At 44.6% G+C, this 16,055-nt stretch overlaps 1 protein-coding gene across 4 annotated transcripts in view; it reads right to left on the bottom strand.

Moving 5' to 3' along the window:
• Positions 1 to 1,692: 1,692 nt before the first annotated feature.
• LOC119177776 (transmembrane protein 198) overlaps positions 1,693 to 16,055 on the bottom strand; it is a 111,724-nt gene continuing 97,361 nt past the window's right edge. For 2 of the 4 annotated variants that reach the window (XM_075889060.1, XM_075889063.1), the window contains 6 exons: positions 12,838 to 12,986; positions 10,916 to 11,078; positions 9,803 to 10,132; positions 7,726 to 7,959; positions 6,449 to 6,585; positions 1,693 to 2,941 (listed from right to left, as the gene is read on the bottom strand). In XM_075889060.1, the coding sequence (XP_075745175.1) occupies positions 2,804 to 2,941; positions 6,449 to 6,585; positions 7,726 to 7,959; positions 9,803 to 10,132; positions 10,916 to 11,060 (984 nt within the window). In that variant the 5' untranslated portion in view covers positions 11,061 to 11,078; positions 12,838 to 12,986 and the 3' untranslated portion in view covers positions 1,693 to 2,803. Of the gene's footprint in view, positions 2,942 to 6,448; positions 6,586 to 7,725; positions 7,960 to 9,802; positions 10,133 to 10,915; positions 11,079 to 12,837; positions 12,987 to 13,103; positions 13,123 to 16,055 lie in introns of those variants that run through there. The other 2 variants (XM_075889068.1, XM_075889055.1) reach the window with 2 other exon arrangements.

The raw sequence follows: 16,055 nt of genomic DNA, 5'->3' as shown, positions 1-16,055 counted from the left end.
CGTGATACAGACTTTTTCAGTCTATGTAATGCAATGCCCCAACTTCTTCAGATGATGGCTCATGCATTTCAGAACAGCAGTTGCTGTGACAAAAACTTCAGACTTGCATTGTTCCCATCATGCTTTTCCTGTTGTGCATGTTGATGCTGCAGAAACTGAAGCGGATCTGCCTTTTGCATTAAGTTACAGTGGGATCAAGTGCTAAACTCGGGCTTGGACACATTTTTCACCCCCCACTGAATAGTCATGTAGCAGAGTAAACGCTGTAAATGATCTGGTGCACCATTGAACTACAGCATTGGCCTATTCAATACAAGGTGAGCCACATGAAGCAGTTGTTCATCATCCAAATGATCGCTGAATGCACAAGTTTCTACATCAAGGCAACCTTAAAAAAGCATAGTTTGCTAATAATATATATAACTTCGAACTAAAATGCAGAGTACTATATTTTTACAGTGACCACAATTTAAAATACTTGTTCTAGATTGCGTGCTACAAAGTCACACTCTAAATAAATACTAAGTTATTCCTACTGTTATAAAGACTTCCCCAAAACAAAAACTAGTCTTTTTGACACCTTTTCCCAAAGCACTTACCTTACACCAAGCGACATCTACAATAGCACTCTAAAGTGTGCATAAACACTGAAGCAATGGGCATCTAATATTGGGCTGCTTTCACCCCATAAGCAGTCCGCTACAGCGGTGTTTTAGTATTTACGGAGCCCAGCTGCTTAGCCAAAGGTCGCGATTTCGATCCAAGCCATGGCGGTAACATTTCAATGCAAGTGAAATGCTAGATGCCCCTGTACTGTGTGATGTCAATGCACATTTAAATAACACCAAATTTTCTAAATTTCTGGAGCCCACCACTACAGCCACCTTATAATCAAATTGTGGTCTAGGCATCTAAACACCAAATACTATTAATATTATTACACCATAAACAGGAACTGAAAAATTTTGCAACTAACTAAATGCTTAGCAGCTATACATATACGCAGCACACCATTTGCAGTCATTGCAGCTCATAACACTCGTCCGCTAGTACTGGTCTGCATTGCTACCACCCGTGCAATGACTACAATATCTATTATTTATCAAAATCAGTAATATCGCAAACTTCAAGTGGCCCTTCGTTTATTTTTAGATTGCCCCTACTTCCTATCTTTGCTGGCATAAAAAATACATTGCAATTGTGGAAGGGTGTACGAATCAAATGTACATTCTTGATTTTCTTTCCCAAGTGGAATTCACTTTCATAAACGAGTTTGTTTTTTTTTGTTCATAGTTTCACATTGTCACCGAAATATAATCAGCACTGCAGTCATTAGAAGTGCGTATCTATACATTATAGAAATAAAGGAACACGCTGATACCTTAATATTTACATTTATCTCAAACATGCATAAGACTTGCTTTTTGATTGACAATGTTCACAAGTATGGATGCAGCCAGCAGGACAAGATGGCTGGGCATAGAGGAACAGCTTAAACTATCGCCTAGTAGATGCTGGATCGTGCGACAGACAGACAGGCCAAAATTTCCGTGTTGAAGTATCCCAAAAAAGACTATCATCCTCAAAACTTTTTGAAATAGCCAACCTGCCTATGGCCTCCTCTCTGTCTTCTACGCCAATGTAAAACGTAGTAACTCTAATCTTGTTGTATAAGTGATCCAAACAGGCAAGTGGTCATAAACAATCATTTTAATGTCCTACAGCATATGATATGTACAGTGGAACACAGCAACAACAATGAAAAAAAAAAAAAAAAAACTTGGACGTTCTCAGATGTGCACAATGAATCCCGTACCAGGGCTGAGTACACTCCAGGTGAAGAGAAAAATGTAATGACTACCTATTACACACCCATGCCTTGAATGCGTGAACAGGCATTCAGTGTCTTTGTTATCGGAGAGTACACAATACTGGTTTTAGTGTCTGTAGTTTTGGCAATCACTGAACACCACAAAGTTGTGCCATACGTTACGGCTTCTAAGGAAAGAGAAGTATAACTGTCCTTTTCTCCCACGTATCACAAGTGAAACACATTCACATTAGTCCGAAACTAGTATGTACACCGAACCGTCCTTAACTACACCGCATTCCAAAACATCAACTCAACTGCACCGGGGCTGCACTAAGCTCTTGAGCATAAGAAATGCCTCACTCTCTCTTTGCACACTAGAAAAACATCATGCAATAGATGAGAAATACTTTGTGCCCTAACAACACTTAAGCATGGCTCGTGTACACGTCCGGGACTGCGCCTCTTGACTCCTTTGCCATGTCTACGCTAGCTTACATCTTCCTTTGAAAAGTTATTCGCGAATATTTCCCCGCTGTAACAAATAACTCTTCAAAAAAGCGCACAGCTTTAATACGCCACATCTGCTCAACATTCAGCACCACTATCCTTCGGCATTGCATTCCAACAGTGAATTTGGAGAGAAGCTCTAAAGACTGAACAATGTCGCTGGTACGGGAAGGCTTCGTGTTCCCACATCGATGTGCCCACCTCAACGATATCTCCTCGACGCAACTTCTCACAACTTCGCTGCCGTGGATTACTAGTCCTTCTGCACTCAGTCCGAGTAGCGCTTTGCCTCAAAGGCGACTCAGGTTCTAACCCTGCTGAACACAACAAATGAACGCCAGCACAGCTGCTCGTCAATAAACACCAAATGTGCGAAGGCCGCTCCTTGTCGATCGCAACTTGTAAACCTCTGGACGGCCAACGCCACTCGCGTCCCTCGGCTTGCTTTGCTCCAGGTCTAGTTGAAGATGACGGAGGTCGCGCTCAGGTAACTTGGCTCAGAGTGGTGGCCGTGCTCTCCGAAGGGTTGAGCATTGTGAGGTGTGTCAGGTCGGAGTGGAGCATCGAGAGGCTGTCGTCAGGTGGCGGGCACACCTTCTTTTGCAGGCTTTGGATGTAGCTCTGCGTGTCCCCACAGCACCAGGCAGAACAGGTTTTCGTTGATGGGAAACAGGCCGGGCGCAGTGTGATTGTTGCCAGGTCAGGCAGGAGCAGCACAGATAAGGCGAGGGAAATAGAGGGAGAGAAACAAGGCGTGGTCTCTCAAACCCTGGGAACATCTCGGGCTGACATTTCGCATTTTTTGCCAAGAAGAAAAATAAAGCTGAAGCAGGGCGTGAAAAAGGCAGCCAAGATTTTGCAAAGCCACAAACATGGAGAAAAGCGGTGGTACGTTGCTACAGCAGGGCACAGGTGCACTCAGAATAGTCTTAATTGAACTTTCTGTGCTGTTGATCCGGTAAATGCAAATACCTCCATTGAGTTTCACAAGCCAATGAGTTGTCATGCATTGAAATGCTCATCAAAATGTAGAACCTCCATTCATTCTTACTGCATCAATTGCAAGAGCATTCACATTTAGAACGAATCTGCCAAATCCAGCCATAGTTAAGGTATTATGTGAACAGTGTACTTCATTAAAATAGATACGCATTGAGATAATATCACTACTCTGGTGGCGCTGACGGCTGCTGTATATAATTTACACTGAACATATGAATATTCAAGTATTCAGTCTGCCACGTCTGTATCACTCCACCTTAAAGGGACACTGAAAGCGACTATTAAGTCAATGCTGATTGTTGAAATAGACGTTTCATAGCGGTCTAGACATTTATTAGACAGAAATAGCTGCCCAGAAGCTTCGTAGTGTAACTTTCGTGCCAAGGAGGTGCTTATTTTGAAATAAAATCACGTTATAGTGACCTGTATCGAATTAGCGCACTGCAAATTACCCCCCGCCTCAAAAATTGCACCGACTCACATCACTGTTGCTGTGCACAGCATTGCCCAGCTTTACTGCGCGGTCGCCGACTCTAGTAGACAGAACGACAACAGGGGGAGCCACAGCAGCAATAACGGCCATTGATCGATTTCCTGCCATTGGCTCCGAGATGGCCGACGAGTTTTGTTTCAACTGCGCCTCGCTAGATGGCACGACCTGTCCAGTTTAAGCGCGGGAAAACAGAACTTTTGAACCACTCGCGCCATTCCCCATAGTTACGTTCGGTGGTTCTTTTTTTCTATGAATCAAACAGAAACGAACAAGCAGCATTTTATTGCGTCTGTTGATGCATGGAAGGTTCTTTATTTAGTGCAGCTAGATTAATTACTAGCGATTAGTTGTTGGCGGTTCGTCTGATGTCATCAGTATCATTTTGAGAATGTCCTACTGCGGCGCATGTATTCTTGTACATTTACCTCAATTTCCCGGCAAGTAGGGCTCTGCTGTTGATAATATTTTCGTTTTAGATGTTGTCATACATTGAGCTTTCACTCTGACCTAAATTGTTATTTCACTTTACTGTCCCTTTAAAAGTTCGATTCTGAAGTTGCACTTAATGAATATGTTGATTAAAAAGTAGGATTGTGCATGCTTGAAGCTGTGCAGTGTACCTTGAGGCATTTTTAGCGCAGTGCAACTACTGTGCAAATGTTTTCAAGCAGATGCGTTAAGATAAGCGACAGAGGACCATGGCTGCAAAGGTAGGTACTGCATGCAGTGAGAGACCCAGGGATTCGAAAGGCCCACAACCAGTAATGGTAAATAAAGAGGAACATCTGTATCACATAGCAATGGTTAAGCAAGTCATATTTCTGAGTAGTTAAAGAATACAATTCGTACTGATTTGGAGCCATAGCAGTCGCTTTTATAGGTGTTAGCCCATACTGTTTAGCAACACAGCTCTAGGGGATTTAGGCCCAAACAACGAAACGTTCCTTTCTTTTGACCGCGTCCTCTCCTTACGTGAGGCTTCCTTACAACCAAGTACGGACGGAGGAAGCAAGTGTACTCTGAAAGCTCCCTTAACCCATTCTCGTGGGAGGAATGGTTGCCGCGCTCCTGCGTTCGAGATTATCGAATATAAGCTTTGCTCACAGGCGTTTATTCTGTAAAAAAAAGTTGGGTCACCACATCACTTCCAAATTGAAGTGTTAATATAGAGACGCGTGTACGCTTTCTTCCAACTACGATTACTGAATGTGAAAAGCCACCGTAGTTGAGCTCAAAACGTGGTGCATTCTAGCAACACTGCGCGCTGTCGTGCCTGGCACCGTGCACGCACGCTCGCCGCTCGTGTCTCCCCGCAGAGGTGGGGTGGGAGGGTTGCCTAGAAAACGAAAACATCACGTGGGCTAGCTGTGAGGCGAAGCGCTCGTTCAGGGCAAGGAGCGGACCTAACAGCGCACGAAGGTAGCCCCAAAGCAACCTTAAGCTGAGGAAGCGCCAAGGAAGCCTTCACCGAGGGCTCCTCAGTGAGGAAGCTTTCAGAGTGACATAAGGTGGCCTCACAAAAATGAAGGCTTCCTCACTGAGGAAAGGAACGTTTGGTTGTTTGGCCCTAAGACGGATGAACTTGTCAATGCCCTTTTCTAAGTTTTTACTTATTACGCTGTGGCAAGGCACAAATGAAAACAGATGCAGTAAATAAAACTGGTCTGTTTCTTTTTTTTTTTTTTCCTGCTGGCAAGTTGTACTTTTATGGTTTTTCATGATGTGGTCTTTGTTTGTTACACAGGATGTCTATTAACAGAATGTACATATGAAGACTTCTATTTCACATTAGAAAAATTTTGGCACATCAATAGTTATATAGAGCAACCTTCTGTGTAGAATGAACTTGACGTCAGCGAGTCTCTGCCTTGAACATGACAATGAGGCATTACAGCAATTACAGAAGTAGCTAGCCAAAATGAATAATAAAGCAAGATAAGTAAACACTATTTGATAAAAGTAATTGTAAAGAATTGTATGAATAAAATACACAAACAAGTGGCTTAAAATGCATTTGACTATTACTTAAACACATTTTATTATGTCTAATGAAGAATCTTAAATAATGGTAAGCACTGAACCAACACTGACATAGGCAATGTTTTATCACTGAGAAATAAGTTGCCTGAATTCAAAATGGATCACAGTAGTGACAGACTGCCCAGCAGAGTGATTTTGGAATTGCCCACACATTATCCGTACAGTAATGACAAATTCGTGTAGGATCGGTTTCACACGTGCTATCCATAGAATGCTGTAAATTAGGTAACTGTGCCTTTAATTTTCACATTGGTATATCGTAGCACTTGAGCACAGAACAAAAATGGTTGCGCTCTGTTCCAACAGCTGTCATACCTTCGAGCTCTTTGCTTTAGAGCACCTCTTTAATCGGCATCACCTGGTTGTTCAGTGCTGCCTGTAGGAGGTTTTGAGTCACTCTACCCAAAATTCAGTTGCTTTCTGACGCTAACTAATGCAGCTATTTCACCTCATTTTTTTTTTCTTTGTAGATTCTCTTCCCCCTATTGTGCCTTGTAAAATGTGACACACTTAGCAGGGGCCCTATCAAAGGCCAATCCACTTGAGAATGACCACGTACTCCGAAGCTCCCCTGGTTTTCCCCCATATCTCACCTGGGATATGACATCGCCGTGAGCAGTCCGCACCTGGTACAGGTATCGATACTTGCGCTGCCGTTGCTCTGCACGAGATTCTTCTTGCCTTATTCTCTGCAGGTTGAGCTGACGAGACCTTCGGGATGGTCCAACTGCTGACGGGAGAAAAAAAACTATACTTGCACATTTCTTGAGGAGAGTAGACCACACATGACTAATATGACCAATTGCAGCATTAACACACAGAAGCATTGCTTTAGTGGCAGGCTTCACACATACAGACTGAATGGTGACTGAAAAAGAAGGAGTGCTGTTATCTAAATAGCATCTTTCAAAGATTATGCCATACAAAGCAAAATGACAGCAAGATGCAACAGAAGTAAAAAAAAAAGCTATTTGTATGCATCCCAATTACTCTACATGCTGTTATACTGAGGCTTGGCGTACACGAACTCCATCAACTGATCGGAGCAGTGAAAGACCATTCAAGGTAGTTACCATTTACACAGGTGAACATGGCGAGAATGCATGCATATCCCGTATCTCTAGAGCGGCTAAGGCTTGACTTATGTGATATGTATATGTGCTCTTTGGCAGGAATTTCACACAGATTGTCAGCTGCAGCAAGCGAAATGCCACTATTGTACTGCTACCGAGCTGATTAATTAAATATTAACAGAGCATCTACTCAGCTTTATCCTTTTTTTGCAGCCAAACACGCTGCACCTAATTCATGTCTCTCGAAACCTTCTAGCCGTCTTCACGCAGAATGCACATACATGTGCTAACACCAGTACGAATGTAGTAGTACCAACAGTTTAAACATGCCTAAATGACTGCATAATTAATTAACATGCCATTACAACAAAATGGTAATGTACCGAATAAGTGTTCCACAGCAACGCCTATCTCCATTTTCCTTCTGTACAACACGGAGAGGCATTGTGCACAAATATGTAGTCTAGTCAACACATCAAGTATTTTGCATGAACACCTGAATATTTCATCCTATATGAAACATTCAATTTAAATTAGTGATACGTAATGATGCTACCGCTGGCCACAGCCTGTATTGTGGCAGACAAACTAGAAGTGGGGAGGTTCTATAGTATATGCCACATTGTCAGCCGATAGTGAGCCTCGGTGCACATTTACAACCACAACACTCGTTTGAGAAGTGTCGATGAAGAAATGAAGATAGAACACAACCTTCTCGTCCATCCTTTGCACTGCAAGGTGTAAGTACTAATCACACTATACAACGAAGGTAGGAGCATGCAATGCGTCCCACGCACCGTCAGAGTGGTAGGTGCCACGGCCTGTGAGCCTCCACTGTGTGATCACTCCGATGACGATGAGCAGTGGCCACAGAGCCAGAATGAGCCAGGAAAACCAGCACAGGGGCAGAGGGGGCTTAAGTAGGATCACACCCAGGGACCAGTCCGTCAGGCGTGACCGACTCACAAAGTAGTCCGAACCCACAACCATCATGGCACCTCCATACACGCTTGTGCCTAGAATGGTCAAGGCTGCACAAGGAAAGACATGTGTAAGTACATACATAACAGCTGCATTGAATACTTGCTACGCTATTTCAAACCAATATGAACAAAGTTAGGGAGTTTTACTACATCTGTTGGCATAATGAATCGAAATCGCAAGCTATGGGCAAGTTGATAGCATAAAGTATCTGAATTAACAGCGATTAAAACAAATTGAGCACTTGTGTTGCCTGAGTCTCTATCCGTTGTTTTCACTGCTGTTTACTTAGTTGCCTATTCAGCCAGCTGCAGTCACAATGGCTGTCACTAAAGAATTATGGCAGAAACCACCTCAGGATGACTGTAGAAATTTACATGATTAGCAAACAGGGAAGCAATGTACTAGATACTGTGCTCATCTACTGGCAACGCATGATCACATTATGTGTGAGGCATGTACTGAAAAACCAGTGGTGCGATTATATACAAATTCCAAATCCGGACGGAGGCGGTCTGTTCCATTGAGTCGCGCGCGATTGGCCCATTCGAACCGTGACGAATGCTGTGACGTTCTATGTGACGTGGAACGAGGTGTCACGTGACTGTTTTTTTTTTTTCGGTTTTCGGAGGAAGGCGAAGGAATGGTCGGAGAGACCGTCCGAAAGGAACCGGATGGATTGAAATGGCTGCAAAGTGGCATGGATTGGATTGAAATGAAAGGGCTTCGCGACTTTTCGGCATCCGAGCACTTGGACAACATGGGGTTTTCCACTGTCACGGTTCTTCGTCTCGCCTGAGCGGCAGCGGTTGAGCGCGTCGCTGAGCACTTGCCAGAGCCGCCGCCAGTCGGCGACCGTGATGCCGTGCTGCAGCTCGATGGCTTTTGCCGTGAGCTGTGGATGTTCGGTCACAGAACATAAGGTTCGGTTCGGTCATAAAGGCGAGCACCAGCGCGCATTGACCCTCGGAAACTCGGATGAGCCGCTGCTGCTGTTGGCTAGCGGTGCCGTTGTCCTCTGCCGTGTCTGCGCTCGACTGAGCCAACGGCTTCGAACATGGAGCTTCGAAGGTTGCGCCGTTTGGTGGTGGAGATATGAGAACAGTAACTGCTTGAAACTGGGTTGTACCTAGCGCCATCACCAACCATCCCGCTAAATTTAGCGTTGTTTCAAAACAATAACAGTAAAAATATGTTTGGATTGTGCCGTATTGCTTTTTGAACGTTTAAAAACTAGTGCCAACACATTTTAATAGTGATCAATAATAGTTAACTACTTCTTAACATGTTACTAACACTTTTTACTTTGCTCTACGGTCCCCAAGTCGACATCAAAATGATGACGCAAGCCTTCTTTTTCCTGATTGGCTGTTTGCTTCCCCTTGTCATCGCGACCGCTGCGGACCATCCACTTTTTGACGTCACCGACGAAACGCTTCCGTCCGGATTTGGAATTTGTACATAATTGCACCACAGGTTCCTGCCTACAGTTCCCTATTGACATAGTGAATGATGCAGCAATAAAGCTGTAACGTCTGTCCAGGCCAGACGTTTAAATATGAATGATGGAGGTTCCATTCTGCTCAGCACTAGAAAATATTTTTGAAGTTTTTGTCTATACTGAAGAGTGGCACATATGTCATTGGCACCTAAGCAGTGACTTATGTTGGTGAGTAAGAAGCTTAATTTAAATGTGGCCCACAGCCAGATGACTTCAGTCGGTCCAATGAAGCCAAACTTGGTTTCTTGAAAACAACCACCCTACCCATATCAGACCATGAACTACACTGTGATCCAAGTTAAAGAAAACCAGACAAAGAATTTCGCTGCAGACTGGGTCATGTCGTCGAGGAATGCTAATTGCATTGAAAATAATTGAGCAGGCTACGGTACCTTTCTGCCAGAAGAGATTGAGCACAGCCCCGAAGATGCTGCAGGCAAGAAGGATGCCCACAGTCAGCCACACCGTGGATGGCGTGTACCATATCCGCATCAAGGCTATGCTACCAAAGCCCGCAAAGAGGCCCGTGTGGAAGCCGGTCAGGAACAGGCCGGCGTGCTGCACCAGCATAGTGATGAGGCCGAACAGCAGGCCCGCGCCAAGGGAGACACCTGCGTTGCCCGCTGTTGGCAGGAGGCTCTCCACGGTGCAGATCTTGAACACCACGAAGGAGCCAAAGAGGAAGCCCGTCAGAAACATCACAGCCTTGAAGCAGCGATACCCTGGGAGCAGAAGGGGCGAGAGCACAGAAGGAAATCAACAGTCGTTACAGAGGATGGTACACGAAGTCATCGGCCACATTAGCTTTGCCTTGAACAGACACGGCACAAAGCCTTCTCTCGAGACTCGCTGGCAGTACCAAGGCAGTAGCAACGTAGCTTGACCATCACTCATTTATCAAATAATTTTTCCAAACATAACTCTGCATGATGTGAAGGTTACGAGTTCCAGCCATTGGAAGCACATTTGAAATTAAGAAATTAAACTGGGTTCTCACGTGCCAAACCATGATTTTACCATGAGGCACACTGCAGTGGCATGGAGACTTCCCATTTATTTTGGTCAGCTGGTGTTTTTTAAAATGCACCTAAATCTTAATGTACTCCCCCTTCTTGCATTTTATTCAAATCAAGTCCAAGCTGCCAGGACTGGGATGAAACCCACAATCTTGGGATTCAGAGGCACGTTATCATAGCCAATAGGTCGGTCACTGCAACAGGTCTCAAGAAAAAGTACTTACCTCAAAATATAAAATGCCAATTCACAAAATAAAAGGAGCAGTTTTACTTCTCTTCTTAACTCCAGTATTTTTTTTTCCTACAAAAATTTGATGACAGCAAAGGTTTCTTTGGCAGGAATACTTGACTATCTCTGTACTAACCAGACAATATATGCAAATACTGTGTCATATTTTGCCTAGATTGAGTTCAGCAGATGCTTCCTTTCAGGACATGCACGTCAGCCAAGCAGAAACTTATTCAAACGAGCATGAGGGACTAACTCACCATACAGCGTGTAGACTACACCAAACACCATGTACATGCCGCACAGGATAGCCACTGGAATGTCGTAATCAAAGACGAATTCTTCACAGTCCAAAGTCTCAGACGAGTTGGCATCTCGCCCGTGGTCAAAGAATTGGTCCTGCATTGTTGGGCTGGAGGAGTCCTGGTGACAAATAAGAAAGGTGTGCATTAATTTATAATATAAATTTAAGAAATCAAGCTGAGGCATCACGTGCCAAAACAAATGCTGCACTTTTAGCAAGTACTTTGTTTCGATATTACCTCTGCCCCATTTTGCATGTGTTGGTCATTGATACTACTGTACTGCAAGTACATGTGCTCGAAATTTATGTCGAACTTCTGTAGTGAGAATTCTTGACTAAGAGCAGTTGGTTTAAAAAGGTGCCTAGTGGCAGCTTTATCTCTCACAGAAATGCTCTGACCTTGGCAGCTCATCAATTTTGAACTAGGCAAGTCATTTCCCAAGACTTTAAGCATGTACAAGCAAGAAGAGCCATCTGGAAAAAGGCAGAAGCTCGAAGAAATCAGCAAAGGCTCTTCAACGTGCAGTCAATCCTGTGACAAAGAACTTTTCTTTTTAAGTGCGAATTGCAGCAACAGCAAAACTTATGTGGCTTACACTCGCCACCCCTGTCGGGAACAAGAATGAACAGGAACAAAAGAATAATGGAGCAATGTCATATAAAAAACATATTCATACTCTTAGTGATCCAACAAGAGCTTTTTGCAGCGATTGCTTCCAGTTGAAGTAAGAAGTGATTACGCCACTGTGAACAGAAAAACCTTGCGCGTATCAGTATCATTGTCGTAGTGTAAGGCTGGCTCTGAACGAAACAAGATAGACAAGTAAATTTGGGATGAGATGAAATAGAAATTCTGCAACTGCATACATCCCGTTCACTTCGATCTTGCCCATTACAAGTATTTTTACAGAGCTAGTAAAGTTAGGGTGGTTTCTTGAATCAACCTAATAGTCCCGGTGAATGTGGTGAAGATCGGGCTTCTTTGCTATGCAAAACAGTGCAAGTACCATTAATCACTAGAAAGACAATCTTTAATTAATTAATCACCAGAAACGCAACCATGTCTTTGAAATAAAACAAAAGTGATCGTTTTGAAGATGCAAAGCTTTACATTGTTCAGATCCCAATGAAAGTTATCAGGACCAATTATATGCATGATATAAAAAAGAGCTCCAGGTTCCATGAAGTAGATAGATATGTGGGGTTTAACGTCCCAAAACCACCATATGATTATGAGAGACGCCGTAGTGGAGGGCTCCAGAAATTTCGACCACCTGGGGTTCTTTAACGTGCACCCAAATCTGAGCACACGGGCCTACAACATTTCCGCCTCCATCGGAAATGCAGCCGCCGCAGCCTGGATCAGGTTCCATGAAGTGTCCTAATCAAGTAAGCCAATACATACATTTCTTCCCTCCATTTAAGAGCTAACAATCTAAGACACCACCAATATATCATCTTGCTGATGTGAATGCAGCATGACTAAAGCCATGTATATACATACTTTTCACAGACTGACAAAAAATGTTATTATCTTAATTGATTAATTAACTCAATAATGCACCGATTCATAATTACAAATCCTATTACTCGTTGAACACTAAATTAACTAAACTTTTTCACTGCATAAAAACAAAGCATGAGGAAATTTAGAGAAAATAATTCTTTCATATTCAATTATATGTGCTTCATTGCAGGCATTAAAGGCATGTTATTTAGCACTGATTCTCTCACGCTCGAGCTCTTTTGCGCGTAATGCGTGCAAGTGATATTCGGCGAGATTTAAACATATGCAGTCCTTCAACAGAGCTTTCGAGAACTTCGACTGTTAAACCGAGAGAAACAGCCAAATATGCAAATTCGCGGCGGCGAGCTCACCTGTTAGAGGTAGACAGCTTTGGCGCAGCTAGAGACGAACAGCGCAGAAGATTCTGGCCGGCAGAAGTGTCGAGCTCAGAACCTCCAAAGCGCGGGTTCGCAGCAGGCGGGGGTCATCATGCCTGCTCCGGAGGCTCCCCCCCGGGTGCCTGCACAAAGCGCACGCTCGAAATGAGACATCGGAAGCGAAACTGCTAAAAAAACAAGCGAGACAGACAAAACGCGTGGCGCGCATAACTTCTTTCGCAGCACGGATTGCGACGTACGCGCGAGATACGAGCCAGCAAAACCTGGACGGAACGTCGCCGCTCGTTTCACCGCGCGCGAAACGTAAACGAATCCGCGAGCGAATGCAGCGCCGCCGCCGAACGCTCGCGCCAGCTGCGGCCTTTTTACGAAACACGAAAGCGCGTCGCGACACGCCGGCGCACTTCGCGTTTCGTCCAGCGTTTTGCCCAACAGCGAAGAGCGCGGACCGGGCCAGCTGGTCAGCAACGAACGACACGCAACGGGAAATGCCGACTGTAGCTGCAGCTGTCGTAGATCTGGGTATGAGTCACCGTTCTATTTAGTTTCGCAAAGAAATGGGAGACACGCAAAACGTGCGAGGCGCGCCAGACCTGCATGCAATCGCGAGCACACGTGTTGAGTATTGTTATCGTATTCGTACACCACATCCCCATCGTGCGCATGCGTGACAACAGCCTACTCATGGTATGGTCGTAATTAACGCAACTGAAGGCCTCGATTAATTAAATCTGGACGAGGACGAAAAGGGAAAAAAAAACAGATCTACACCACTCGTTTCTGTTCCCGCATTCCCCTTCGTGAGTGAGCGACATGTTGCAGTGACTCACAGACACACATTTCATTAGTTTTTAAGCGATCGCGGATGCGCCAACATTACGCGTGTCAAATAACGCAAGGCGCATTTTTACGACGCTTCGCCGCCAGCGTTTCATCCGGACTTGTCTGTATCATACACAGCGAACAACGTATGCCGTCAGAATAAAACCACAAATAAAGCACTAGAATTAATTAACATACTGTACATTGTCAAATCTCTTTTTCCCCCTGCCGCACCGTTAAATAGCCACCCATCCATCCCCAATGACACTCACAGCAAGCGATTATTATTATTATTATTATTATTATTATTATTATTATTATTATTATTATCCATTTCTCACTGAATTAAAATGCTTGGACGTTCTTGCACATACAATATAGCGCTAGCAAAATACAATTTACAAGTGAACAATGTACTTTGAGTTTGGAATCAACAGGCTTTTTATTTCACTGCAAATATTAAAAACATGGAACTTTGCAGCCGGAAACCAAGATATAATTAAGGCACGCCATGGTAAAGTGGGATATTCCGTATCGATTGTAACCCCTGGGGGTTCTCTTACGTGCGAGAATAGCCACTTACACAAGCGTTCATTTATTCATGTCTAATTCGACAACACGATTTATCCGTTTGGAAAAGCAAAATAATAATAATAAAGTGAGAGAGAGGAAGACGGCACCACATACCATCACTAACATACATTATACGACTGCGAAAAAATACCTAACAATGAGATCAATCAACAAGCGAAATACGCACTTGTACTTTCTTATAACCTTTGTTTCGAGTACAAATCAAGAGTGTACCGGCTACAGCAACCGAGAAAGTACATTTATCCAGAGGTCGCCGCAGCTTTTATTTCACTGGAGTAAACAATGAGGGATTCATTGATTGATTAAGAAGTTCAAAAATAGATGAAAAGCAATCGAGATAATAAACGCAACCTTGAAAGAATCGTGGAGATGAAGAAAACGATCTAAAAACACGCAAATGGTTAAAGATGCCAATGCCGTAATCAGTGTCCACAACTACTCAAACTAATTAAAATACGGCGCATCACACGTTTCCCGCGTACAGTGGGGGATATCGCGGAAGTGTGCGGCACGTCAGGGAGACAACAGCGCGTGTTTCACGTTGCATAGCAACGCAGTTGACTATCTGGTCAACACAAACTGCAACGGTCGAAGCACTTCGAGCCAGCTACAACCGAAAGCTGGCTTCTCCCACTAGCAAGCGCGCTCAGGGTGGAGCCAACTTCACAGAAGCAAGCACGAACGCGTCGGACCTCGGACCTTGGATTGAAAACAAGCTAACGACAACCCATCACACGTTGCGTGCGTAGGCGCGGGTTAAGCTCGTGAAAACACGAGGTTTGGAGTAAAAGGAGCACTGATTGACAGCTTCGGAGGCTCCACCGGCTATCTCTAGATGTGCAAAAGACAGCCGAGCGCGGAAAACTCCCAAGATGTAGACATCGCCACCATACGCGAACTGTACATTCGCGTCGTTGAAGTGTCACACACGACGGTTTGTGTATTTTTTAATAACGCTCACAGACAAACACAAACGAATTCGACTTACTTGGCCGCATCATAAGCCAGCAGACAACCGGTCGCGCACACTGCCGATTAACTCGTACATGTTCTATCGCGACAAGGGCATGCAGCCTACATGTGTCGGTCTTCCCGGTGACCAAGATTCTGCGCTTTGCGCTCACGAAAAGTTAACAAAAAAGGAGAAACAAAGGACCGCAATTATGAGAACAAGAATACGCAGGCACGCGTGTGGTGCGGCAAGCCGCGACTTTACTTCCAAGCGCAACCTTCCTTTCTTTTTATTTTGTAATGGCTGGAACTGCGGCACCATTACAAACCACTCCTGCAAACAATAACACTAATATAACAACTGAAGATACAAAGCACACGGAGCAGTCTAAATATGCGAGTCGTCGCCGACCAAGTTGACGAGTCTCTGGCGTACACAACGAGCCCAACCCTTTGGTCTCCTTTTATCTCTCAGCCTGTTGAGGGCGTCGACGCGTCCTCTTCGTCGCGGATCTCGGTAGACGCGAGAACACAAGTGGAGGCGCGGTGCGCAAGTGGATCGTCTCGCGCCCCCGTCAGGCGACATCCCGGAGCCACCGCCGGCTGGCTCGCCCTGCACGCTCGCGTGCCCGGCTCGTAAAATCGGGTCAACGACTTGCTTTGCACTGCATGGCGGGCGCGTACGAGGACTGTGCCGTCTGTGTTAAACCGGCGCCCAAGAAACACCGCGGTTTTTTTTTTTTTTTTTTTGGCGCCGCGGTTTTTACAAACCCGGGGGCTATGTGCTTCCCATCGATGCGGCGGCGTATCTGGAGCGCTGCCGA

This window comes from Rhipicephalus microplus, chromosome 1 (assembly GCF_043290135.1).
Source record: "Rhipicephalus microplus isolate Deutch F79 chromosome 1, USDA_Rmic, whole genome shotgun sequence".
NCBI lineage: Eukaryota > Metazoa > Arthropoda > Arachnida > Ixodida > Ixodidae > Rhipicephalus > Rhipicephalus microplus.
Note: the sequence above shows the minus strand (reverse complement) of the source record. Positions and strands in the feature narration are given on the sequence as shown.